The following is a 26,767-nucleotide window of genomic DNA, read 5'->3' on the forward strand; positions in this document are numbered from 1 at the left end:
AAAAAAAAAACATTAAAGATAAGTACTACAACATTTCACAAGGTATTTTCATTCTGAAAAAAATGTGTTGATAAAAATTTTCAAAGAATTCTTCTTAGATATTAGGCTGCTTTTTCTCATAGAAAAAGTCTGATGATATCAGATAAAGTTACAAAAGAAAAGAAAAAAGAAAAAAAACTACTATTTTAATACTAAAACCAGTAAGACTAAGGTTTGGGGCCTGGAGAGATAGTACAGCGGCATTTGCCTTGCAAGCAGCCGATCCAGGACCAAAGGTGGTTGGTTCGAATCCCGGTGTCCCATATGGTCCCCTGTGCCTGCCAGGAGCTATTTCTGAGCAAACAGCCAGGAGTAACCCCTGAGCACCGCCGGGTGTGACCCAAAAACAAACAAACAAAAAAAGACTAAGGTCTGGCAGAAAGAATATTTATCACTTTTTCAGAGTGATATCTGCATCCTTGGCTTAACTTGGGTGATTGGTAATTGCTGATATGTTTCCCTCCTGATTGCCTCACTAGCATACTGCCTTAGTGGGGATACTTTTTCAGGTGCTATTTTTTTCAAGAAAATTCCAGAATAATTGAACATGGATAAATGACAAGGGATGCTTAAAGGTTCTCAGACTCAGATGGGCACAAAGTATGCAAGAAACTCAAAAAATACATCTAATGGGCCAGAGAGATAGCATAGCATTAGGGCATTTGCCTTGCATGCTGCTGATTCAAGAAAGACAGTGGTTCGAATCTCAGCATCCTATATGGTCCCCCATGCCTGCCAGGAGCGATTTCTGAGTGCAGAGCTGAACACTGCCGGGTGTGATCCCCCCCACAAAAAAAAAAAAAAAAAAAAAAAAAAAAAAAAACGAGAAAAAGAAAAACATCTAAAATGCAGTGGGCAGAGCTCTGCCTTGCATATGGCTGACCAGGGTTCAATATCCAGCATCACATATGGTTCCCCAAGCACTATCAGGAGTGATCCCTGGGGTTCAAAGCTGGGGTAAACCCTGAACACAGCTAGGTGTGCTTCTCCCTCCAAATGTAATTCAAATTCCACCGCTGGGTCTTTCCTCCAGGATAACACAGTAGAAGTTTCCAGGATACTGTGAAAGTTTCCAGAATAGGGTGAAAGGAACAGTCTCCTATGCTGAGTGGCATTTTGCACAGCAGGAGGCAACCTCTGTATTTGAGGAGAGTTTCAACTCCAGCAGGGGTCTCCTACTGTGAAGAATTTGGCCAGGAATCTGGTCCTAAACATGAAATTAGAGGCCACTTGGACACATGCAGAGAGCGTGAGAAACAGGTGGGGAGCTGGAAGTACACAAGTTCCAGCCTTCCCATCCTCCTGAGTGCTAAAACTTTTCAGGTCACCATTTACTAATTAGCTCCTTCTACAAGAAAGCATGCTCCCAAGGGTTCCCCAGTAGCTCCTCTTGGAGGCCTCAAGTATTTGGCACTCACTGGGTTTGATAGGGTCACCTCCCCAATTCCAGTCCCTAGACCCTTATGTATACCCCAGTGCAGACCCCTCCAGTGGCAATCAGGGCACCGTCCGCTCCCACAGGCGTTCTTGAAGTAACCACTGCCCGTTGGGACTCTCTGGCTCATAGGCATCCTCTCCTGCAGATGCCAAGGGCTCCAATGCAAAGAGCTCTGCATCCCAGTCCATGTCATCTCCAGTGAGGTTCAAGAGGATCTGTCTGGAGCTCCCCAGGCTGGAAGGGACAAATGACACAAAGTGTTAGGTTTGTTGAGGCTGGCCACACCAAGAATGGATCTTCTAATCCCTGATATAAGGGAAACCATCAGTTGCTCTCCCAAGTCTAGGACTTGGAAGGACAAAGTGGATAGACCTCAGCCTGGTTCTGAAATTGAAGTGCAACAATAGTGGGTCATCATATCCCCAAACCTGGTCCCTTCTTAGAGTAGAAAAATTCTATTTAGAAACCTTCTGATTCATCAAAATTGATGACTCTTGCAAAAATAAAGACAGTATATTTGGAGTATTCAGAATGGGAACTGAGTTAGGCCTTTCCCAGAAGTTCCTGCAGCTTTCCAGGCTGGCCAGATCAGAAATCATTGACTGCTGGGAGTGAGCAGGAGTACAAACTTGGAGGTCAGATATTGGAGTGAAAATTGAAACAATATTAAGTGGACATGGCCAGGGAGCTTACACCATTTGATACAGATTCTCTCCAGGTGCTATGCATTTTAACTCCAAATTCTCATCGGAAACCTTGATCACACTGTTGGCAGCACATGAGAATACCAGGAGAAACAGTGGCACCAAAAGTATGGCTGGGTTGGAGTAGAAAGAGAGTGAGTGATACGAAGTCGATAGGAACTTTAGGTATGGTATTGGCAGTAGAGATCATCCAAGTACTTTCTTCTACTTAAGAACATATACAGGAATGATCTGTACCCACAGAATATTTTTTATATTTATATGGAGTTTATATTTATAAGAAGATATATGCCTGAAAAAATACTCGCAGAGTCTGGAGGCCTTGAAAACATCTTGGTTATACTATTTGAAATCAAGTTCCCCCCCCCTCTCTCTCTGTCTCTCTCTCTCTCAGATCACACACACACCCATATTTACATACCATGCATATGGGTCCAAGTACCAAGTCCAGGGTCTCCTACATGCTGGGCCTGTGCTGAGCCACTTGAATTATTTCCCAAGTCTCAAGCTTCTTACCTTTTTTTGCAAGCTTTGGGCTTAAATTTTAAGGTGTTGAATGCTCCTTCCACAGCCTTGGGCAAGTAAATGGGGTGCCTCTCAAGTCTCCTCTGAGTGCCCAGAGTCCTGCACTCTATGCCCTTTCGAAGCTGACTGTCTGTCATGTGCCCAGCCACAGCCATGTCCTCTGAGCAACGGCGAGGTGCCCGCAGGATCCAATTGGAGTGCAGGCTGTGTTCTCGGGAGCTGGTGGCCACTGAAAAAAAAAAAGCAGGCCCCCAGGAAGAGAGAAGTTGCCATTGGGGACCACAGTGGACAATGGAGAGGAGAAACAGTGCTGAGGGCTCACAGGGCTGAGGTTCATCAGAGAATTCTTAGAAGTAACTGTAGGGAAAACAGCTGAGAGAAGAGTGTGATATGCAATTGTGAGTTCAGGACACAATAGACTATTGTGTGTCCACCAAAACATAGGACAGGGCTGTGGATAAAGCTCATAGGCCAGGAATGTAGCTCAGCATTGTATGTGTGAGGCCATGGGTTCCATGCCCCAGCACTGAAAAAAACTTTTAAAGCATACATGAAATAAAGACATACATTTAAATTTACCAGCTTGGGAAGAGGCCTATAATGTAAGTTGTTAGGTAAAAGGAGAAGATGATAATATAGGAAATATGTCCTATTTAATATCAATCATGTATGTTACAAATCTTCCGGGAGGTCATACAGACCACATGAAGAGTGTTATGGTCTCTGGTTGGCAGCATTTTAGTTCCTAGTCTTTTCTTTCCTCTTTAAGCTTTGGTGTGTTATTGGGTTCATTTGATTTACAATGAACATATGTTACTATTGCTATTAGAGAAAAAACAGAAAGTCATTTCCTTTCAAAAATGACATTGCAGGGTCAGGGAGAGAGAGATTACAGGGACTAAGACACTTGTGCCAACCCTGGCTCTAACTGTAGCATCACATACGCTTTCCTGCACACTATCAGGTAAGCCCTGAGTACTGCCAGGTGTGGCCCCAAAACAAAAACAAATACTGCAAAGATGACTCTACACTTTGTCTTTGCCCCATGTTTTCCAGGCTTAATTCCCAAGACCTGAACAATTCTTATCAGGGGACCAAGAGATCTAGTGGGCAAAGTCGGGGAGGAGTTATAGTAAACTTGAGGTAGAAGAGGAGCTGCGGAGATACTGCCTCAATGCCCAGTGAGGACTGAAATCTCCCAGACACATATGGAGTGAGGTCACAACAACCAACCACAAGAATGTGATTTTGAGTCTTGGATGAAACAAGAATTAGTATTGGTTCTAAACACTATTGCTTCAATAACCGGGGCCCAGGAATGATTCGTTGCATTCTGAGGAATAAGACACAGATAAAAGTAATAAATAATTGTATCAGGGAATTGGAGAAGAAACTGGAATTTTTCACTCCCCACCAGGTTCCTACAAGGCTGGCAGGGCCAGAAGCCTCCCTGAGGTGGCCTTTCTTATTTTAGGTTGTGAAAAAGCACAGAAAACAGAACTTTGGTTCCGTATGTTGGTTCCGAATATTTCTGTTATTATGGACCAGATCTCTAGAACTGTTCCACCAGCACAACTCAGTTGCAGGAACGCTCTCCTGACTTTTCCTTTCCTCTAAGTCTTTGCCAACAGTGCCCTGACCTCTGCTGTAATCACGGACTCCCCCTCACCAAGGACCCTCAGAAGGACTTTGTGTGGTGTATGAGGGTGGGGGAATGGCTGCAGAGGAAAAGGCCAGATCTTTCCCCCTAGGCTTGCAGAGAATGCCCCCTGATCAGGATAGAGCTTTCTGCAAGTCCATCTTCTTGGTTGGTTTGGGGGCATGCCCTGCGGGGTTTCAGGGGTTACTCCAGGCTTGGATTACTCCTGAAGGTGCTGGACTTGGGGGTGGAACCCAGAACTCCTACAAGCAAAGCATGTGTTTGAGCCTTTGAACTTTCTGCCTTCACACACACCCCTGAAAGTCTATCTTACATAGAATGCACCCTTGAAGCCTGATCCCATGTCCCAGCACCATGCACTGCCCACCCGCGGCGCTCACCATCGAAGTCCACATCCTCATTGGGTGGCTGCAGCTCAGCAGTGCGAGGCCGCTTCTCCGTGTCCAACTCGGCTATGATGGAGTCAAAGAAGGCCATGGCCTCTGCCACGTCCGCGCTGAACTGCGAGTATTTCTTGGCAGCTGCCTTCTGCATTGGGGGGGAGGAGGGAATGCAGGAGACAGTGGCTCAGGCAGCCTGCATGACTCCCCGCACCCACGGTCTGAAAAGTGGCTGAAAGAGTAGCATGGAGCTGTTCAAGAATCCAATTTACATGCATGACCCCAAGAGAGGTGCCCGCTCCAGACCCAGCTTGGCTCTACCTGCATGTTCCCAATATTCTCAGAGAGGAAGGCAACGTCAATAGGTTGCAATAGCAACTGTCAGTGATCCCCAGGAAAATACTTTAGCTTCTTGGTCCCAGCTATTGCACTTAGGAGCCAGAGTGGTTCCTTGGGGCGATGAGAAGAGGGCCCAGCAGTAAAGAGAGGACAAGTTAGGTTGAAAAGGCTTTGACAAGAGGTCTTGGCACACGGGCTCATAGGCCTGGATCACATGTTTCTTTGAATGTTGACTTCCAGGATCATATTCTCTGCACCACAACTTCCCCCAAATTCCTAGTGTGCAGGATGACGTGTCTATGTATGTACAAGATGTAAGTGAAGCTTATGCATTCTGTACTACCAGAAAATGTTGCTAAATAGAAGACTGTTTTTCAAAAAAAAATCTTTTTGGTTTTGGGGCCACACCCTGTGACACTCAGGGGTTACTCCTGGCTATGTGCTAATAAATCGCCTCTGGCTTGGGGGATCATATGGGACGCCGGGGGATCAAACCACGGTCTATCCTAGGTTAGGACATGCAAGGCAGACGCACTACCACTTGCGCCACCACTCTGGCCCCTCAAAAATATTTTTATATTGGTAAGAAGTTTTCTGAAAATAAACGGCATCTATCTCATATATACAAGAATTTGGTAAATTTTATGCTTTTTTATACTACCATAAAATGTCATTAAGTGGGATTTTTTCAACCTTTTCAAAAACCTTTTGTATTGGTAAGGAGTTTTCTTAGAGAAAATATATAGCCATAGCACATACCCAAATTTCTATTAAAAATAGAAAACTTGGGGGGGGGCTGGTGAGGTGGCGCTAGAGGTAAGGTGTCTGCCTTGCAAGCACTAGCCAAGGAAGGACCGCGGTTCGATCCCCCGGCATCCCATATGGTCCCCCCAAGCCTGGGGCAATTTCTGAGCGTTTAGCCAGGTGTAACCCCTGAGTATCAAATGGGTGTGGCCAAAAAAAACCAAACCAAAAAATAGAAAACTTGGGCTGGATAGATAGCACAAGGGCTTAGCACTTGACTTACATGTGGCCAATACCAGTTTGATCTCAGGTACCACATATGGTCCCAAAGCTCCTGATTCCAGGATCTCTGCCAGGAGTGACCCCCAAGCATGAGTCAATAGTAAGCCCTGAGCTCCAACGGTATAAGCAAATAAAGCAAAAAGGTGGGAAATTACTCACTTTTTAAGATCCCCTGTCTTATAATCCCATGTTTATTATACCTGACAATGATTCTATTGATTATTTGTCTCTTGGTGCTCTAATTATTTTTCTTGCTTTTCATACATCTCCTGCTTTTGGTCAAAAGGCAGACCAAAAATCCATTTCTATCAATTTTTTCTCAGAGAAAAGCTTGTAGCAGGCCAGAAGTGCACACTGAGATACAAGTAAGAAGATTTATTTAGAATTAATAAAGTGGTAGTGAGAGTGTGACTTGTGCCCTTGGTCAGGTTTGACTCAGGGCACTCACGTTCCATCACTGCTGCCGATTGCAGCTCCCCTGAGAGGAGAACATCTCTGTTGCACTTCAGGCTCCAGCCCAGTTTGTCTCTCACCTTTGACCTTTAGAGAGTAGCTTGAGGGTTATCATTTTCCAAGTCTCTCCGCCTGTTCCCTCTCACCAGGCCTGAGTCTCAGATTACTTTTCCCAGATGGAACCTTTTGCATTTTCCAAACCAAACATCTCATGTTTCTCGAGTGGATCCAGCAAGGCAGCTTATGATAATTTCTGCCTTTCACTCCAGCTGCAGCCTGCCCAGCTTCTCCCACTTTCTGATCATTTGGACTCCCTGTCTCCAGTAGGTCCATTTTTCTCTTTAGTGGTGTGGAATTTTTGTTGTTTAGGTTTGGTTTGGGGGCCATACTCATGGATGCTTGAGCATTAATCCTAGCTCAGTGCTCAGAGATGTTCCTTATATTGCATGGGGGACCACTTAGTTCTGGGCATTGAACCAGAGCCTCCTGCATGCAAAGCAAGTGGTCCACCACTTCGAGTCATTTCTCTAGCCCATTTTCTTTGGGTCCTACCAGTATTTGTCTATAAGAGATCTGGATGTAAGAAAAGGAATTTTCACTTGAACCAGCAATGTTTCCTCTGATACTAGGAGGAGGAACAATCTAAGCACACCCAAAGCCTAAGAACCACTATGAACATGAAGCCTCCTTCTCCAGCTCATTTGCCCATTCTTTCTTCTCTTCAGAGAAGAAGCCTCCCCTCTTTTCACATGTCATTAGCTGCAGCAGAGAGACATAGGAACAACTTTTCCTTGACTGTATATATGGACAGTCTATACAGGATACTGTATTATGCCCTCATTAACCTCATTAACTAGTCTAGTATTCTCCAGCTATTCTTTGAGATGGTTTCTAACAAATCACTCACTGATATGACTCATTTGCTAGATACTGGCAGCTTCTGTCTGCTTGACAGATTGTACAGACAACAGGCATGACTCCCAACATTCTGGTTGTTGTTCTATGGGTTCCATTCCCAGAAACCCCAGAAATGGTGCTGAGAACTGCAGTTTCAGACTCTGGGCTACATAAGGACACACAGATGGCCTTTTCTCTGTAATGGATTTGGTTCCTTTGCAGAGTAATAACTATTTGGTGAATGAGTGAGATTATGCTAAATATACATATATGTGTGTGTATGTGTTTTTCCCCACAGCTTTTATTCTCCAATCAGTGTGCATGTTGCTAACTTATACTTTTATATTTCTACTTCTACTTTTGGGGTTGACTTGGCAAAATTTAAGAACTCTGACTTCTTAGTTTTTGGTTCACTAAGACTATTCTCCTGAGAAAATAGGTCTGAATTCAGTATTGGTGGTGTAATTTTTGAGATCAAATGTAGAATTGGTCTGGATTGGGAGAATAATTTTTCTTTGCCTCATTCAGCTGGGTGAAATTAAAATGCAAAACAGCTCAAAGAAATCCACAATTTCAGCTAGTCTAAAGAAGATTTTGAAAATAAATTTAGACTTCCTGACTAATTCTCTTCTTCTGCCATCCTTGGAATAAATACACAGGCGAAGTTCAAAGTGAGAGTTATCCTTTTTATATTACAATATCAAAGATGATAAGTTTCTTAATTGAATAGGGTTTTTGAAAGAAAATCAGTTTCTTTTCTTATTTATATATATATATATATATATATATATATATATATATATATTTTTTTTTTTTTGGTTTTTGGTTTTTGGGTCACACCCTGCAGCACTCAAGGCTTACTCCTGGCTCTATGCTCAGAAATCGCTTCTGGCAGGTTTGGAGGACCATATGGGATGCCAGGACTTGAACCACCGTCCTTCTGCATGCAAGGCAAATGCCCTACCTCTATGCTATCTCTCTGGTTCCAGAAAATGATGAGTTTCTAAAGCAAGAAATGGAGAAATAAAATGGGAAATACCTTGGCCAGTTAGTCATTGCAATTTAAATTCATATTATATGCATATTTGAACAAAAATGTGCACATTTTTGATAAATAAACTTAATGGTAGGCCTGCCAAAGCTGAAAAAAAAGCAATGAATGAGAATAGAGATGAGATAATCAGCACAAAGATAAAAGAGAGATAGATAATTTTTGTTCTGAACTCCAGTTTTTACCCTTGGAATCATCTAGTATACATAACTAAATATCTAGAGCCTCTGGTAAATAAAGCTGCTCATATTTGGGGTATAAAACTCGAGACTGCTGGGCTGATCTGTTTAGTTGGAGAAATTTTTTCTCAGTGTTATGATATGAAGACTATTATTTCTTTTGGTAGCCCCTGGTAACTCCTGACCTTATACATCCATCATCATATTGAACTTTAATAAAACACTGAATGAAAAAACTTTGCTCACATTTATCAAATGCTTAGATGCCTAACTGACACACTGAATCAATATCCTTAAAACACAAGATAAAAACCATATTTAGGATAAGTGAAAATCACAGTCCAATGAGATGAGGGATGGATTTGCTGAACAACACTGAGAAATTTTGCTATTTGGAAAAAATTCAAGTTTTCTTGAATTAGATACTCACTTTCTTCTTCACATAAAATTTAATTTCTAACAGAAAGATTTGCATCTGTTTTTTGTTTTTTTTTGTTTGTTTTTGGTTTTTTTTATTTGTTCTTCATTTGTATGTGGGGGCACACCTTGTAGTTTTAAGAAGTTACTTCTGGTTTAATATTCCAAAGGTTGTTTCCTGGTAATATTCTAGGATCTATGCAATATCAGGGATCAAACTCAGCCATCCTGCATGCAAAGCGTTTGCATTGAGCTGTATCTCTCTGATTCTGGAATTATTTTATTTTTAATGGAAAAATTTTAAAGGGAGGATGATAAATATGGAGCTTATTTTGAAAACCAAAAGCCTTTCTAGTGATGGAAGAAATATCACAAAGATTTTATTTTTGACTATTAAATAATCAGTAGTATCGGTACATCAGAAAATGGTCAATTAAAATGAAAAAAATACACAAAACAGAAAAATAGTTAAACATGTATTCATATCCTTAGTAAAAGAAAAATTCACTTAAGTAAATTTGAAAGCCAGAAGAAATATTTATTAATGAATGGTTAATACCTAAACAAATACATTGGGATTTTTCTATGTTATTTTTGTTGTTGCTTGTTTGTTTAACAAGGGTTTACTCCTGGCTCTGGGCTCAGAAATTATTCCTGGCAAGCTCAGGGGACCATATGGGATGCCAAGTATCTTGGGTAATACCCAAATACCCAAGCTGGTAATTTGGGTCAGCTGCATGCAAAGCAAATACCCTACCCATTGTGCTATCACTCTGGTCCCCAAAATAGGTTAATTTTTGCAAAAACAATGATTTAAAAAATGTTATAAAGCATTTCAACTAATCAATTATATCAGAAAACTTTTAAAGTTAATGACATACTTGTGCTGATATACATATGACATATTTGGTGCTGATAAAATTACAAAGGATAACTTTCTCACTGTTGAAGAAAATATAAATTATAAAATGCTTAAGAAATCAACATGTAGAAAAATCTTTAAAATTACTGACTTTAGGAACATTCATGGCACCCCTTCATGAGTAATAGTTCAAACTACAATGTCAAAAAAGAAAAGAGAGGGAGGAGAGAGAGAAAGGGAGAGAGGGGGGGGAGGGAGGGAGGGAGGGAGGGAGGAAGGGAGGGAGGGAGGGAGGGAGGGAGAGAGAGGGAGAAAGAGAGAGAAAGAGAGAGAATTTAAATGCCTGCCCCAAAGCAGATAGGAGAGGAGGGGAAGAGGGAAGAGGACATCAGAAAGGGTGAGAGGGAAACTGTTGGCATTGTTGGTGGGAAATGCACACTGGTGAAGGTTGTTACACATTGTAGGATTAACTCAATAATGAACAACTTTATTATAAAAAAAATAAAACTGTACTATGAACAAGCTTGTAACCTTGGTATTTAAATTTAAAAGAAGCAATATAAAAAAATAATTGCCAACTTTACAGAAAGAAAATGAGAGATACAGAATCATCTGTCTCATATATAGGGCTTAACGATATACAGAAAGGTAACACCAAAGGGCCAAAGGCAACATAATGGAGAACTGAACCAAACAATTGATTAGTGTGGAGGTTTGAAAGGGGTGGGGTTAGAGTTCTTGGGATAGGGAAGTGGGTACACTGATGGTGGGTGTGGTATTGGAATTAAGTGCAGGAGACAAACCATCAATAACAGTATTATAAGTCATAGAATAGCAATAAAAACAAATTTAAAACAAAAAGTAAAATAAATTAACTGTCTTCAAAACACCATTAATCATACTTCCAAGAATCTGGTTTCTTTTTTGTTTTGTTTTTGTCTTTTGGGGTCACACCCATTAGTGTTCAGGAGTTACTTTCTAGCTCTGAGCTCAGAAATCACTCCTGGTGAGCTCAGGGGACCATATGGGATGCCAGGGATTGAACCCAGGTCTGCTATGTGCAAGGCAAGTGCCCTAGGCATTGTATTATTGTTCTGGCCCATAAAATTTTTTATAAATGTCTTCTAAATATAGAAAAAGATGTATTTATAATATTTAACAATTAAACCTGTTATTAAAAACATTAGTCATTATCAAATATATTGCTTATATTGTTAATATTATTTAAAGATAATACTTTGCTATTCATATTTTTAATTTTGAAGCTTATTAATAAAAGAGTCAGAACTCTACATTAGAAAATAAAATCTTTTGTATTGAAGGTTTTTCCTAAATGATGATCAGGGCACTTTGGAGGGGGTTATTGGATGAGGGTGATTCTTGGCTGACCAGGGATGTTGTGTTGCCCTAGAACTATGGTGTTGGGTTATCACAGGACATCACCTACCCCACAGTGTCTGGGGTCCCCCAGGGCTGTGCCTAGCAATTCTTTGGGGACCATATGGTAGGAAATAAAGCCCCATTGGGCCTATACTATATTTTTAATAAAGTGCATAGCAAATGCAGCAAATGAATACATATGCATCTGTACATATTGGGGAGGTGGGAGAGTGGTATAGCTATACATCTAAAGCACAAACTCAATAAAACTGAAAGAATGAGATCTAAGCATGGACCTTTAATGTGCCTACTAAGGTGGCAGACAGTGAAAAGGACATTGGTTGGGGTTGATGGAGTATGGGAGCAATGTTGATGACTTTTGACACTGGTGGTCGGATTAGTGTTAAAATATTATCTGCCTAAAACTATCAATAACTTTGTAAACCATAGATTTTTTAAATAAAAAATTGAATAAGTAAAAAATTGTTTTATGGGGCCGGAGAGAGAGCATGGATATAGAGCATTTGCCTTGCATGCAGAAGGATGGTGGTTCAAATCCTGGCATCCCATATGGTCCCCCAAGCCTGCCAGGAGTGTAGAGACAGTAGTAACCCCTGAGCGCCGCCAGGTGTGACCCCAAAAACCAAAAAAAAAATTATTTTATTTGGGAAAAAAGATAGTCAAATTAGTAATAGAAATAAAGCATGGTGGTTATATTTCAATTTCATATTAAAGTTAACATTATTAACATAAATATATTCCAAATACTAAATGAGATATAATTATATTTAACAATTATCTATTGTTTTTATGAAATTCAAATGCAATGGCATCTTTAACTTATCTGACAACATTCATGCACATATGTAATTATACAAGAAATATAAGATTGAAAAATATACTATTACATAGAGATAACAGTTGATAATAACACTTAAGTTATCTTTATTTTAAATTTTTGTTTTTAATAAACTTACTTTTATTTTCTTCCTTAATTTTCTGAATTTTATGAAGTTCATCAAATAAAAATAAAAATTATCAACAAAAATAATTGACCTTAAATATAGCTCCTTTTGACAGACAGTGGACTCCAGTTAATTACACACTTGGGTGGTTTGATTATTTGGTTATAATTCATATGAGCATATGATTCATACAAGCATATTTTAACTATTTCATTAAAAAGAAAGATAATTTTCTATGCACTAAAAACCATAAACCTATTTCTTTTTCAGATCTTACATCAAACTTTGTAGTAGTTTCTTTTTAAAATTACTGTCAGAGTTTCTCAGGTTAGTTAGTTAATTGAACAGTTACAATGTGCTTGGAACTCTGCTAGAGGTTGGCCATCAAGACATAAACAAGACATGGCTTCCTCACTCAGTGATCTCACATCAGTAGCAGGAATAGCAAGTGTACAGACAGTTACTTGTGCTGGAGGCTCAGTGTAGGTCCCAGGGGCCTAGATAGAAAGCAGACAAAGGAGGAAAATCTGGGTGAGACTGTGCATGTGAGAAAAGACTGCCTGGGAAGCATAGCTCTGCTTTCTCACACATGTAGGGACTGACAGGTGGGTGGAGGGTGGTGGATAGGAGGAGTGCTTCCAGGCTGAGCAAACAGCACGTGCTTGGAAGGTAGATTGAGGAATGTAATTACCCATCCTGTGGCTTGACTGAGAGGGGCTGCAGGAATTATATGCTCCGTTATCAATCATTATTATACTGTCTGTCATTTCATGGAGCACTCTGCCAAGCATAATGCAATATTCTTTCCAGCTCATATTGGGTTTTTACTGCCTTTCAACTCTGCAAACCAGATAGATATAATCTAAGTGAGAGAGACACTCCTCCACCCCAGTAACTGCTACTCTCAGAAAACCTGCATTTTAAAATCACTGTGTTTGTAAGAAGTCTACCCAATTTAAAAAATAATTCCCAACAGTGCAAAAAAAAAAAATCTAGAATCTTTCTTCCAACTCCATAGACAACCCTCAAAAACCCTCAAATCAAAAGGCTGATTTGGATTTTTTTTATGAGTTAGTCTCAAAGTCTCCCTACCATAGAGGAGAATGTCCTATTTTGCTGTTGACATGTTATTTTATGAATAAAAATTGGGTAGCTTTCCATAGAAAATTCATTCTGAAAGCTAACTGTTGTAAGAGTAAAACCACTGTAGAAAAAAAAAATCAATCACTTTTTTGACAGGCATTTTCCAGAATATCATTGGTTCATTTAAAGCAATTCTTATGGTGAATTTCTTTTGTCAGAGAATGGGGGTGGAGGAATGCAGGGAAGAATGTTTATTTGTAGCAACTTCATCCAAATAAACTTCTAAGGAATTTAACCTGCTCCAAATTAGACAGTGCATTGGAGAATTACCAGTACTTCATCTGTTGCAGTAAATAAGGAGTAAACCCATCTCCTCTAACCCAATTAATTTCCTGGGCAGTATTCCATGGGCAGTGAACCACTCCAAGAGGTCCCAGGGGTGCCACCAATGGTGTAACCACCCCTCTGAATGAAGAGGCTCTGCTCTCAGGTTAGTATCTTAAACATGGTCAGTTTTCAGTTGAAAACTGATTGTTACATGTTCACCCTAAATGCCTAGGAAGCTGTATGCAGTGAGAACCTGAAATACCTTTAATCTCCCTGGTCAAGAATCAGAACAGTTTCAACCCTTTCTTCTTCACTTCCCATCAAATCCCAAGATTACCCTACTGTAAAGTATGTTCTTATAAGTCTTACCACACGGACGGACCTAGAAAACAGAACACTCAGTGACAACAGACAAATGCTGTCTGATTTCATTTGTGTGAGGTTCCTAGAATAAGCACATTCATAAAGACAAGGTAGAAAAGAAGTTAACAGGGATGTTTGAGGGGGGGGGGGGAAGAATGAGAAACAAGAGTTACTCTTTAATAGATAAAGACTTTCTGTTTTGGACAATGAGGAAGTTTTAGAAATGGATAGAGGCTTTGGCTACACAAAATGATGAATGTACTTAATAACACTGAATAGTGCACTTAACATGATTAAAATGGTGGGTTTTTTCAAAGTTTATGTTTTTTACTTTAAAAAGACTTTTTACATTTTAAGAAGTAAACTGTCAGAACTTTTATAAAAACATTCTCTTAAAAATAGTATTTTTAAGCTCCCATGCCCACTTAAGGAACTAACTTTCTAGTGAATTACTAATATATTTTCATAAGAAGTACAAAAATATATGCATTAGGGCTAATAGTCCTTGGAAGGATAGTGTGGGTTTAAGTGATAATTTGGAAACATTCATGAAGTCTACTGTGAACAATTTTGGTTCTTGTCTAAAAGAAAAATTTGAATGGTATCCAGTGTTATATACTTTTCCTGAAAAGAAATTTCTATAAATCATTAAATGACATGAAATACACTTAATTTCTTAAGAATTTATTAACTGATAGTCTTCATTGCCTACCATTAGGTATTCTTACAAATCCTCATTTAAGACCCTTGCCTTTGCTGTAGCTACAACCAAGACAATAGATTCAATCCAGGCCCATCATATGTTGCCCTGAGCATAGAGTCATGGATTTCCCCTTTATATCCCAAAGCCAGAGAGAAATAGTTGAAGAGGCAACAGTTCGCTTTACAAGATCCTGGAGTAATAGCAAGAAATGTCACAGGACAGCTTTGTCTTTTTCACAAATACTTCTCTCTCAGTGCATGAGCCATTTTCAGAGGACGTACAGAAAGGTCCTTGAAAGGGGTGTGCCTGTCCCACATCTTTGGTGTCAGCATTTTCCCCTGTATCAGAAGGGTCCAGCAGAGACTCTGGTCTGCTTCTCCCACCACCATCCATGGTGTTTCCAATCAGTTATTGAGCCAGTTTCTTTTTTTTTTTGTTTGTTTGTTTTTTTGGTCATACCTGGCAGTGCTCAGGGGTTACTCCTGGCTCTACGCTCAGGAATCTGGCTCAAGGGACCATGTAGAATGCTGGGATTCAAACCACCATTCTTCTGTATGCAAGGCAAACCACCCTACCTCCATGCTATCTCTCAGGCCCCTGAACCAGGTTCTTTTAAAGATAAAGTTTGTGACTTGGCTGCCTCTCACTTTCCTAAGAGAATGGTTACATTGAGGACAGGGATTTCCATGTGCTTACCAGCATCTAGAAGAGTTCCTGACACATAGACTGTGCTCCATAAATACATGCTGATGAGTGAAGCAATTAATAAAGGAATGATGTGCCTATTGATGAATTGTTACTTAGCTATTATTTGGGCCATTCCCAATCATGGCACATACAAGTCCTTGTATCAATGAGAATTTTGTAGAATGACCACCTATTATGAGAGTAGAGAAGATGGTCAGAGGACCTAGTCAGGAACCCCCATTCTGTGGGATTCAAATTTAGGGAACATGCCTCTCTCCTGGCCTGTCTTTATCATCTTCTGTCCACACATGTGCATGCCATTCCCACATTTAGCATCCTTAGGGGCCCTAGACAACAGACTAATTTACCTGCTGTACATCATATTTGTCATTCCCTCAGCCTTTCAGTAGAACCTACCTCTGATTGATTGCTCCCAGGCATGAAATACTGTGGGCAGTAACCTAGTTTTGTAAAATAAATATTGTGTGTCCTGGTTAGCATTAAAAGTCTGACTGAGACAACTACAACCAAGCAGATCTTCTGGAAACATAGGAGAGACTCTATCCTATGCTTCATCCTAGGATTGGGGCAAAAACCAAGACCACTAACTACAGAAGACTGATTAAAACAACAGTGATGGAACAAACTCCTAGAACCATAAAGACTCCATCCTAGGCTCCATCTTTTGACCTGTGCAAATACCAAGATCTCTAGCTACAGAGGCATGATTTTATCATCCACGATGGAGCTGAAAGTTTCCAGACACCACAAAAGGACCTAGGGGAGAGTAAAAGAACATGTATCGAGTCTGTTGTTATTCCCATGACAGTATTCTTCAAAAATGGAGAAACCCTGTATCTCTTAGGCCAAGGGAATACACAAATTAATTTTTTTGGTTTTGTTATTGTTGTTGTTTATTGTTTTTTTCATGGGTTTTTTTGTGCTTTGTTTTTTATTTTCATAATTTTTTTTTATTTAAACACCTTGATTACATACATGATTGTGTTTGGGTTTCAGTCATAAAAGGAACACCACCCATCACCAGTGCAACATTCCCATCACCAAAGTCCCAAATCTCCCTCCTCCCCACCCAACCCCCGCCTGTACCCTAAACAGGCTCTACATTTCCCTCATACATTCTCAATATTAGGACAGTTCAAAATGTAGTTATTTCTCTAACTAAACTCATCACTCTTTGTGGTGAGCTTCCTGAGGTGAGCTGGGACTTCCAGCTCTTTTCTCTTTTGTGTCTGAAAATTATTATTACAAGGGTGTCTTTCATTTTTCTTAAAACCCATAGATGAGTGAGACCATTCTGCGTTTTTCTCTCTCTCTCTGACTTATTTCACTCAGCATAATAGATTCCATGTACATCCATGTATAGGAAAATTTCATGACTTCATCTCTCCTGACAGCTGCATAATATTCCATTGTGTATATGTACCACAGTTTCTTTAGCCATTCGTCTGTTGAAGGGCATCTTGGTTGTTTCCAGAGTCTTGCTATGGTAAATAGAGCTGCAATGAATATAGGTGTAAGGAAGGGGTTTTTGTATTGTATTTTTGTGTTCCTAGGGTATATTCCTAGGAGTGGTATAGCTGGATCGTATGGGAGCTCGATTTCCAGTTTTTGGAGGAATCTCCATATCGCTTTCCATAAAGGTTGAACTAGACAGCATTCCCACCAGCAGTGGATAAGAGTTCCTTTCTCTCCACATCCCCGCCAACACTGTTTATTCTCATTCTTTGTGATGTGTGCCATTCTCTGGGGTGTGAGGTGGTACCTCATAGTTGTTTTGATTTGCATCTCCCTGATGATTAGTGATGTGGAACATTTTTTCATGTGTCTTTTGGCCATGTGTATTTCTTCTTTGTCAAAGTGTCTGTTCATTTCTTCTCCCCATTTTTTGATGGGGTTAGATGTTTTTTTCTTGTAAAGTTCTGTCAGTGCCTTGTATATTTTGGAGATTAGCCCCTTATCTGATGGGTATTGGGTGAATAGTTTCTCCCACTCAGTGGGTGGCTCTTGTATCCTGGGCACTATTTCCTTTGAGGTGCAGAAGCTTCTCAGCTTAATATATTCCCATCTGTTAATCTCTGCTTTCACTTGCTTGGAGAGTGCAGTTTCCTCCTTGAAGATGCCTGTAATGTCCTGGAGTGTTTTGCCTATGTGCTGTTCTATATATCTTATGGTTTTGGGGCTGATATCGAGGTCTTTAATCCATTTGGATTTTACCTTTGTACATGATGTTAGCTGGGGGTCTAAGTTTAATTTTTTGCAAGTGGCTATCCAATTGTGCCAACACCACTTGTTGAAGAGGCTTTCCCTGCTCCATTTAGGATTTCCTGCTCCTTTATCAAAAATTAGATGGTTGTATCTCTGGGGAACATTTTCTGAGTATTCAAGCCTATTCCACTGATCTGAGGACCTATCCTTATTCCAATACCATGCTGTTTTGATAACTGTTGCTTTGTAGTACAGTTTAAAGTTGGGAAAAGTAATTCCTCCCATATTCTTTTTCCCAATGATTGCTTTAGCTATTCGAGGGTGTTTATTGTTCCAAATGAATTTCAAAAGTGTCTGATCCACTTCTTTGAAGAATGTCATGGGTATCTTTAGAGGGATGGCATTAAATCTGTATAATGCCTTGGGGAGTATTGACATTTTGATGATGTTAATCCTGCCAATCCATGAGCAGGGTATGCGTTTCCATTTCCGTGTGTCCTCTCTTATTTCTTGGAGCAGAGTTTTATAGTTTTCTTTGTATAGGTCCTTCACATATTTAGTCAAGTTGATTCCAAGATATTTGAGTTTGTGTGGCACTATTGTGAATGGGGTTGTTTTCTTAATGTCCATTTCATCCTTATTACTATTGGTATATAGAAAGGCCATTGATTTTTGTGTGTTAATTTTGTAGCCTGACACCTTGCTATATGAGTCTATTGTTTCTAGAAGCTTTTTGATAGAGTCTTTAGGGTTTTCTAAGTAGAGTATCATGTCATCTGCAAACAGTGAGAGCTTGACTTCTTCCTTTCCTATCTGGATTCCCTTGATATCTTTTTCTTGCCTAATCGCTATAGCCAGTACTTCCAGTGCTATGTTGAATAGGAGTGGTGAGAGAGGACAGCCTTGTCTTGTGCCAGAATTTAGAGGGAAGGCTTTCAGTTTTTCTCCATTGAGGATAATATTTGCCACTGGCTTGTGGTAGATGGCCTTCACTATATTGAGAAATGTTCCCTCCATTCCCATCTTGCTGAGAGTTTTGATCAAGAATGGGTGTTGGACCTTATCAAATGCTTTCTCTGCATCTATTGATATGATCATGTGGTTTTTATTTTTCTTGTTATTGATGTTGTGTATTATGTTGATAGATTTACGGATGTTAAACCAGCCTTGCATTCCTGGGATGAAACCTACTTGATCGTAGTGGATGATCTTCTTAACGAGGCATTGAATCCTATTTGCCAGGATTTTGTTGAGGATCTTTGCATCTGCATTCATCAGTGATATTGGTCTGTAATTTTCTTTTTTGGTAGCGTCTCTGTCTGGTTTAGGTATCAACGTGATGTTGGCTTCATAAAAGCTATTTGGAAGTGTTTCTGTTTGTTCAATTTCATGAAAGAGTCTTGCCAAGATTGGCAGTAGTTCCTCTTGGAAAGTTTGATAGAATTCATTAGTGAATCCATCTGGACCTGGGCTTTTGTTTTTCGGTAGACATTTGATTACTGTTTTAATTTCATCAATGGTGATGGGGGTGTTTAGATATGCTACATCCTCTTCCTTCAACCGTGGAAGATTATAAGAGTCCAAGAATTTATCCATTTCTTCCAGGTTCTCATTTTTAGTGGCGTAGAGTTTTTCAAAGTAGTTTCTGATTACCCTTTGAATCTCTGTCATATCAGTAGTGATCTCTCCTTTTTCATTCCTGATACGAGTTATCAAGTTTCTCTCTCTCTCTTTCTTTGTTAGGTTTGCCAGTGGTCTATCAATCTTGTTTATTTTTTCAAAGAACCAACTTCTGCTTTCGTTGATCTTTCGGATTGTTTTTTGAGTTTCCACTTCGTTGATTTCTGCTCTCAGCTTTGTTATTTCCTTCTGTCTTCCTATTCTTGGGTCCTTTTGTTGAGCATTTTCTAGTTCTATTAGCTGTGTCATTAAGCTACTCAGGTAAGCTCCTTCTTCCTTCCTGATGTGTGCTTGCAAAGCTATAAATTTTCCTCTCAGTACTGCTTTTGCTGTGTCCCATAAGTTCTGAGAGTTTGTGTCTTTATTGTCATTTGTTTCCAGGAACCTTTTTATTTCCTTCTTGATTTCATCTCGGACCCACTGGTTATTGAGCATGAGGCTGTTTAACTTCCAGGTGTTAAAGTGTTTCTTCTGAGTCCCTTTGGAGTTCACAAATAATTTCAGAGCCTTGTGGTCAGCGAAGGTATTCTGCAAAATTTCTATCCTCTTGATCTTATGGAGGTATGTTTTCTGTGCCAGCATGTAGTCTATCCTGGAGAATGTCCCATGTACATTGGAGAAAAATGTGTATCCAGGTTTCTGGGGATGGAGTGTCCTATATATATCCACTAGGCCTCTTTCTTCCATTTCTCTCCTCAGGTCTAGTATATTCTTGTTGGGTTTCAGTCTGGTTGACCTGTCCAGTGTTGACAAAGCCGTGTTAAGGTCCCCCACAATTATTGTGTTGTTGTTGATATTATTTTTCAGATTTGTCAACAGTTGTATTAAATATTTTGCTGGCCCCTCATTCGGTGCATATATGTTTAGGAGAGTGAATTCTTCCTGCTCTACGTACCCCTTGATTAATATAAAATGTCCGTCTTTGTCCCTTACAACCTTCCTGAGTATAAAGTTTGCATTATCTGATATTAGTATGGCCACTCCAGCTTTTTTATGGGTGTTGTTTGCTTGGATAATTTTTCTCCAGCCTTTTATTTTGAGTCTATGTTTGTTCTGACTATTCAGGTGCGTTTCTTGTAGGCAGCAGAAGGTTGGATTGAGTTTTTTGATCCATTTAGCCACTCTGTGTCTCTTAACTGGTGCATTTAGTCCATTGACGTTGAGAGAAAGAATTGTCCTGGTATTTAACGCCATCTTTATTTCAAAATTTGGTGTGTCTTTTGGGTAGTCTTGTCTTAGATTAGGTCTTTCAGTTTTTCTCTTAAGACTGGTTTTGTGTCTGTGAAGTTTCTGAGCTGTTTTTTGTCTGTGAAACCATGTATTCTTCCATCAAACCGGAAAGTGAGTTTTGCTGGGTATAGTATTCTGGGTGAAGCATTCATTTCATTCAGTCTTGTCACAATATCCCACCACTGCTTTCTGGCATTGAGTGTTTCTGGTGACAGGTCTGCTGTAAATCTCAGGGAAGCTTGCTTGAACATGATTTCCCCTTTTGATCTTGCTGTTTTCAGAATTCTGTCTCTATCCGTGGGATTTGTCATTGTGACTAGGATGTGTCTTGGGGTGGTTTTTCTGGGGTCTCTTTTGGTTGGTTCTCTTCGGGCATGCAGGATTTGATCACATATATTCTTTAGCTCTGGAAGTTTCTCTTTAATGATGTTCTTGACCATTGATTCTTCCTGGAAATTTTCTTCCTGGGTCTCTGGGACTCCAATGATTCTTAAGTTGTTTCTGTTGATCTTATCATAGACTTCTATTTTCGTCTGTTCCCATTCTTTGACTAATTTTTCCATTGTCTGCTCATTTGCTTTAAGTTTTTTGTCCAATCTCTCCTGCTGTATGGAATTGTTATGTATCTCATCTTCCACAGCACCACTATTCTCAGCTTCTGATACCCTGTCCCAGAGCTTATCCATTTTGTCATTCACTTCGTTTACTGACTTTTTCAGTCCTGTTAGTTGACATGTTATTTCAGTTTGGAGTTTTGTCATTTCTGCCTTCATATTTTCTTGGTTCTTATTAGTGTTCTGTTCAACTCGATCCATGGTTTCTTGGAGTCTGTTGAGCACCTTCCATATTGCTAGTCTAAAGTCCTTATCTGAGAGGTTGATTAGTTGTTCAGTCATTATCTGGTCCTCAGAATTGTCATCTTCATTCTCTATGTCTGATGCTGGCCTGCGTTGTTTCCCCATTGTCACACTTGTATTGTGGGTTTTTCTACGTGTTGTGGTGGTATTCATTGTCTATATGATGTAGGCAGCACACTCCTCTGGCTCCTCCCTTTCTGGATGGGCTGACTTGCCTCTAAGGGAGGGGAGTCCTCCGTGGATGAAGCCTCACACTGGGTCAAATCTTAGGCCCGAGCATTCAACAGAGAAGACAGTCCAGAGAGAAATGTTTGCTTCTGTGATATAGCGCCGTTCTTAGTGTGATTTTTCCTTCTTGTTGCAATGGAGTTCTTTCCTTAGAAAGAGTGCACGGCCGCGTAGCGAAGCGGAGCGGCCGTGCTCCTCTGAGCCTCTTTTTGCCCCACTCGCAAGAGTTTCACGCAAGAGGACAGTAGACAGACATAGACAGGTCACACTCACAGTCTTTCACAGCTGAGCCCCACTGGGCCGGTGTACTTTCGCGGATTTTCCCCGCCTGGTGTCACACACAGGGAGCCAGCTTTTGCAAAGGTTAGCCGGTTTTTATGCTCTGAAGTCCCTCCCTGAAAATGGCGTCTGGGCGAGCGAGGTTTCTGGAGGCTCTTTTTGCCCCACTCGCAAGAGTTTCACGCAAGAGGACAGTAGACAGACATAGACAGGTCACACTCACAGTCTTTCACAGCTGAGCCCCACTGGGCCGGTGTACTTTCGCGGATTTTCCCCGCCTGGTGTCACACACAGGGAGCCCTTGTGCTTTGTTTTTATTTCAGGACCATGGTTATTGTATGGTTGTTGTCCTTAATGCTGTGGTCCTTTTTCAGTTTTTTGTTTGATTTTTTAAAGAAAAAAGTTTAGTATTGTTGTTATGTTTTTCTTCCTTTTTTCCCTTTCTTCTCTTAAGTTGATATTTATAGCCTCTAGGACTCCTCCCATTTTTTCCTTGTTTGATTTTTGCCCCATTTTTTTTCTTTCTTTCAAACAGAACCACATAATTTGAACCATCTCATATCACCTCACAAATTGAGGGGGAAATAATGGAGGGTACCAAGACTAAACAATCGTATGAATATTAAGTAGAAATAAAAAAAAATGATCAGACACCAAATCCAAAGCCAGTGACAACAGAATCGATACCCAATCTACAACATGCTAGACACAGAGGGGACCTCTTATATTAGCAGCCCGGGGGGTGGGGTGGTAAGAGAGGGGAATAAGGAATGCATGCTGGGAACAAGGGTGGAGGGAGGATATTATTGGTGGTGGGAATGCCCCTGATTCAATGTCGCTATGTACCTAAAATATTACTGTGAAAGATTTGTAATCCACTTTGGTCAAAATAAAAATTAAAAAGAAAGACAACTGTAATAGCTTACAGATTGCATGTATCATTACTAAAATGGTGGTATCTATTACAAAGTCTCCCTGGAATGAAGAATGCACTTTTGGCAAAAAAAAAAAAAAAAGTCACAAGAAGAGGTGGCAATGGGGTGGAGATACAGTGGGTAGAGCAATTGCCTTGCAAAGAGCTGACCCACTATCAATCCCCACTATCCCAAATTGTATCCTGAGTCTCTACAAAAATGATCCCTGAGTGCAGAGGCAGGAGTAAGTTATGAACACACCTGATGAACAAACACCATGAATACACCATTCCCCCCCAAAAAAGAAATAAAACAAACAAAAGTCAGCAGCATCATTACAGCATAAAATTCTTTTTAAAACACCAGAGCTTATAGCTGGAGAGCTAATACAGTGGTTGATATGGTCCTCCAGGCACTGCTAGGAGTGATTCCTGAGCACTGTGTCAGAACTAAACATTGAGCAATACTGGGTATAATCTGAAACAAACAAAAAAAACCTTATAAATAAATAAAAATTCATCAGAGCAGAGAAAAGGAATAAATCTATTTTATAGAACTTTAGTTTTGATCATATGTTTGGATAACTATGTCTGGGTTGATAGGTAAAATATATCTCAAATAATTTTAAGAGGGTTTTGCTGAGGATGAAGTCAGTGGTAGTAGTAGAGCATTTGCCTTGCATATGTGAGGCTCTGGGTTTAATCCCTGGCTCCATAAATACACATATGTGCATACACAAATACACACATGCACGCACACACACACAAAAGCTATTATGGTGGGATGGAGCGGTGCCACAAGCAGTAGGGCATCTGCCTTGCATGCACTAAACTAGGACAGACCACGGTTCATTCCCCCAGTGTCCCATATGGTCCCCCAAGCCAGGAGCAATTTCTGAATGCATAGGTAGGAGTAACCCCTGAGCGTCACCGGATGTGGTCCAAAAAACACAAACAAACAAACAAACAAAACAAAAATAAAAGCTATTATGGTTCTCCAAAAGAAAGAGAAATGGGGCCTATGAGCTCCAGTCAGGCCTGGGGCCCATTTTTCTGGGGAAAATGGGATGGGTGATCTTGCTAGTGCTCATTCAACACTGCTCACTCCCTCCATGGATCTCCTCACAGAAGACATCAGACATCAAAGCTTAGAAAGCACCCACAGTGACAGACCAATAATCACTGCTGGACTCTGAGGATGAAACCCTAACATAAGACTGTCTTCGCTTTGCCATGCTCACCAGATTTCCTGCAGTCCAACAGGCAGAAAATAGCTCAAGCAATAGGGGAAGCCCAGGTAGATGCAGGAAGAGCTAGCCTTTGAGACCTGGGTCTCTACCTGGAGGTGGTAAGTATGGATTGGAACCATATATGCATGAAACTACAATTAACAGTCTTGTAAATCAGAGTACTTCAATGAAAGTTTTAAAAAATAAATTAAAAAATCATGAAGGATTAGTCAGATAGCTCAAAGGCCTGGAGCATGTGCCTGGCATGCACAGGCCCGTCATGCACAGGCCCAAGTCTGATGCTTATTAAAGCCCCTCTCCCTAGTACCCCTTGAGGGCCAAGTACTGCTGGGCAAACAGCACCACATTGCCAATGGAGCATAGAACCATCTGGCTGTAGCACTGGGTTGAGTATTGCTAACCGTGGTCTCCATACCCTCTGTGCACTGCTGGGGACCATACCCTAACAATAACAACAGAAAAAAAAAAACAATAAGGCAAGAAAGGAATGAGTTGGCAAATGAATTGGGGTCCTAGATTACCAAGCCTCATCAAGAAGAGTCTTCCGCGTGCTTTTTTCCTCCTTTGTTAAATTAATATGCTTGTTTAAGCATCATGATTACAAACAAGTTTGGGTGGTTTTCAGTCATAAAAAGTACACCCCCTCTTTACCAGTGCAACCATCCCATCACCAATGCTCCCTATCTCCATCTTCCCCAACTCCTGCCTGTCTTTGAGATAGGCATTCTGTTTCTTGCACTTACTACCATGATCATAATAGTTATTGGTGTAGTTATTTCTTTAACTGCACTCACCAATCTTTGTGGTAAGCTTCATATCATGGGCTGGTCATTTCAGACTTCATCTCTATTGTCTCTGGGTATTATTACCATACTATATAACAATATGGGGATTCCTCAAAAAACTGGAAATTGAACTCCCATATAATACAGCTATACCACTCCTAAGGATATACCCTAGGAACAAAAAAAAATCATAATACAAAAATGCCCTCTGCACACCTATGTTCATTGCAGTTCTATTTACAATAGACAGAATCTGTAAACAACCCAAATGCCCAACAACAGATGAATGTCTAAAGAAACTGTGGTACATAAGCACAATGGAATACTAAGCAGCTGTCAGAAAAAATGAAGTCATGACATGGAAACCACCTGTTTTTTGTATGTTATCAGGTGCTGGAACGAATGACTCCTGGCCTCTTGCAAGGTATAACTACAAATTAGCCCACTCCTTTCTTATGTTTCATCTATTTCTGACATCACTGCCAGGACAGTTGTAATCCCCTTTGAAAACATAATCTGGGACAGTGGCCAAGCCTTCCTATTTCCTGGACCCCAGTATAGGAGGCAGAGATCCTCCTGCAGAAAACAGAGAACTGAAAACATTTTATTCCCCTGACTAGTTCACTCTTCTCTGGCACTTTTGATCATGAACAAAGAAAAGCAGCCCCAATATTTGCAGAGAGATTATTCACTGGGCTCCAGATAAAGTATCACTCATGAAGCAGCCAGTAAAGCAGGTGACATAAACGAGGCAAACCTGTACAGCCAGAGACCTGAGCTCAAGCCCTCCACAGCTACTCTGCAGAGACATTTCCCTTAGTCTATGAGGGGAATTGGAATGAGACTGACCACTGCTTCCCGGTGGGCAATGGGGAGTCAGCACTGCTCAGAACCCATGTGAGTGTGGGGGTGCAAAAGGGCTGCCCCAGATTTTACACCAGCACCAAGACATCACAGAACTCATTCAAACTACTTTTGCCCAACCTTAAGTGGGCACTTCTGATTTTAATCCTGTGCCCACCCTCAGGCTATACCTGTTGCTGCCCCCAGTCTTACACCGTGACCCCATGTATATGATTTTTGTCTATGATTCATTTGAAATATCCTGGGACGGGGGGGGGGGCGTTAATGGGAGGAACAAGGGGCAATTGAGAAAGGCTGATCTGGGCCCTTACCTTTATCTCCTTGGAGGTGGAATGGGCCAGGGCATTTTTGCCTCCCTTGGAGGACTTGGAGGAGGTGGAGGAGGTGGAGGAAGGGACCCTGGCCCGATGGGGCGTCAGCTCGCTGAGACTGCTGAGGTATTTTCTGCGCAGGGCCAGCAGCTCCTGTAAGTACTGCAGGCAGTCCTGGGTTCGAGAATACATCCACGCGCGGTCGCCCTCCTGCTGCAAGTAGTACAGACTGCTGTCCATGCTGCCTGTGCTCTTGTACTTCTTCAAGGTCTCGCTGAATTTCTCTCCGTGGTCTCCCACCACGTACATGGAGCTGCTACGAATCAGCCGCACCCCCGAGCCAGCTCGGTCGTAATAGGGGCTCTGGGCCACCTCAGCCCTCCGCTGTGGGCTGGAGTGAAAGGCTGAGTGGATCTTTCGGAACATGGTGCCTGGTTTCTTTCCCTCTGTGGGTGCCTTCCAGCTGCGGGCGCTGTGCCACTTGATGCAGCCCAGCCAGCATCCAGGCCTCCTGCCACCTGCTTCAGGAGGCTTCTGATCTCTGCAGCCCGGGCAAAGTGGGCTTGTTCAGGCCCCCAGCATCTCTCTTGGGGATCTTCACATCTGATCACCGGGTGCCCCAGACTCCTGCAGCGACAAGGCCTTGCACTGTGAGCCTCAAAGCCC

At 41.0% G+C, this 26,767-nt stretch overlaps 1 protein-coding gene across 1 annotated transcript; it reads right to left on the reverse strand.

Annotated features, from left to right (window-relative positions):
* Positions 1-1,536: 1,536 nt before the first annotated feature.
* Positions 1,537-26,527, reverse strand: C8H13orf42 (chromosome 8 C13orf42 homolog). The gene is made up of 4 exons (XM_049778826.1): positions 26,102-26,527; positions 4,747-4,894; positions 2,698-2,935; positions 1,537-1,711 (listed from the first exon to the last, which is right to left on the reverse strand). The coding sequence occupies exons 1-4, from the start codon at positions 26,525-26,527 to the stop codon at positions 1,537-1,539; spliced, it is 987 nt and encodes a 328-aa protein (XP_049634783.1).
* Positions 26,528-26,767: the final 240 nt, after the last annotated feature.

This window comes from Suncus etruscus, chromosome 8, assembly GCF_024139225.1.
Source record: "Suncus etruscus isolate mSunEtr1 chromosome 8, mSunEtr1.pri.cur, whole genome shotgun sequence".
Classification (NCBI taxonomy): Eukaryota; Metazoa; Chordata; class Mammalia; order Eulipotyphla; family Soricidae; genus Suncus; species Suncus etruscus.

What these genes read in the sequence shown, in the direction of transcription:
- C8H13orf42 (XM_049778826.1), bottom strand. Translation starts at nt 26,527, where the DNA reads ATGTTCCGAAAGATCCACTCAGCCTTTCACTCCAGCCCACAGCGGAGG. An exon ending in CCACCTCCAAGGAGATAAAG is followed by an intron (nt 4,895 to 26,101) that starts GTAAGGGCCCAG and finishes CCCCCAATGCAG; the next exon opens with AAGGCAGCTGCCAAGAAATA. An exon ending in TGAGGATGTGGACTTCGATG is followed by an intron (nt 2,936 to 4,746) that starts GTGAGCGCCGCG and finishes TTTTTTTTTCAG; the next exon opens with TGGCCACCAGCTCCCGAGAA.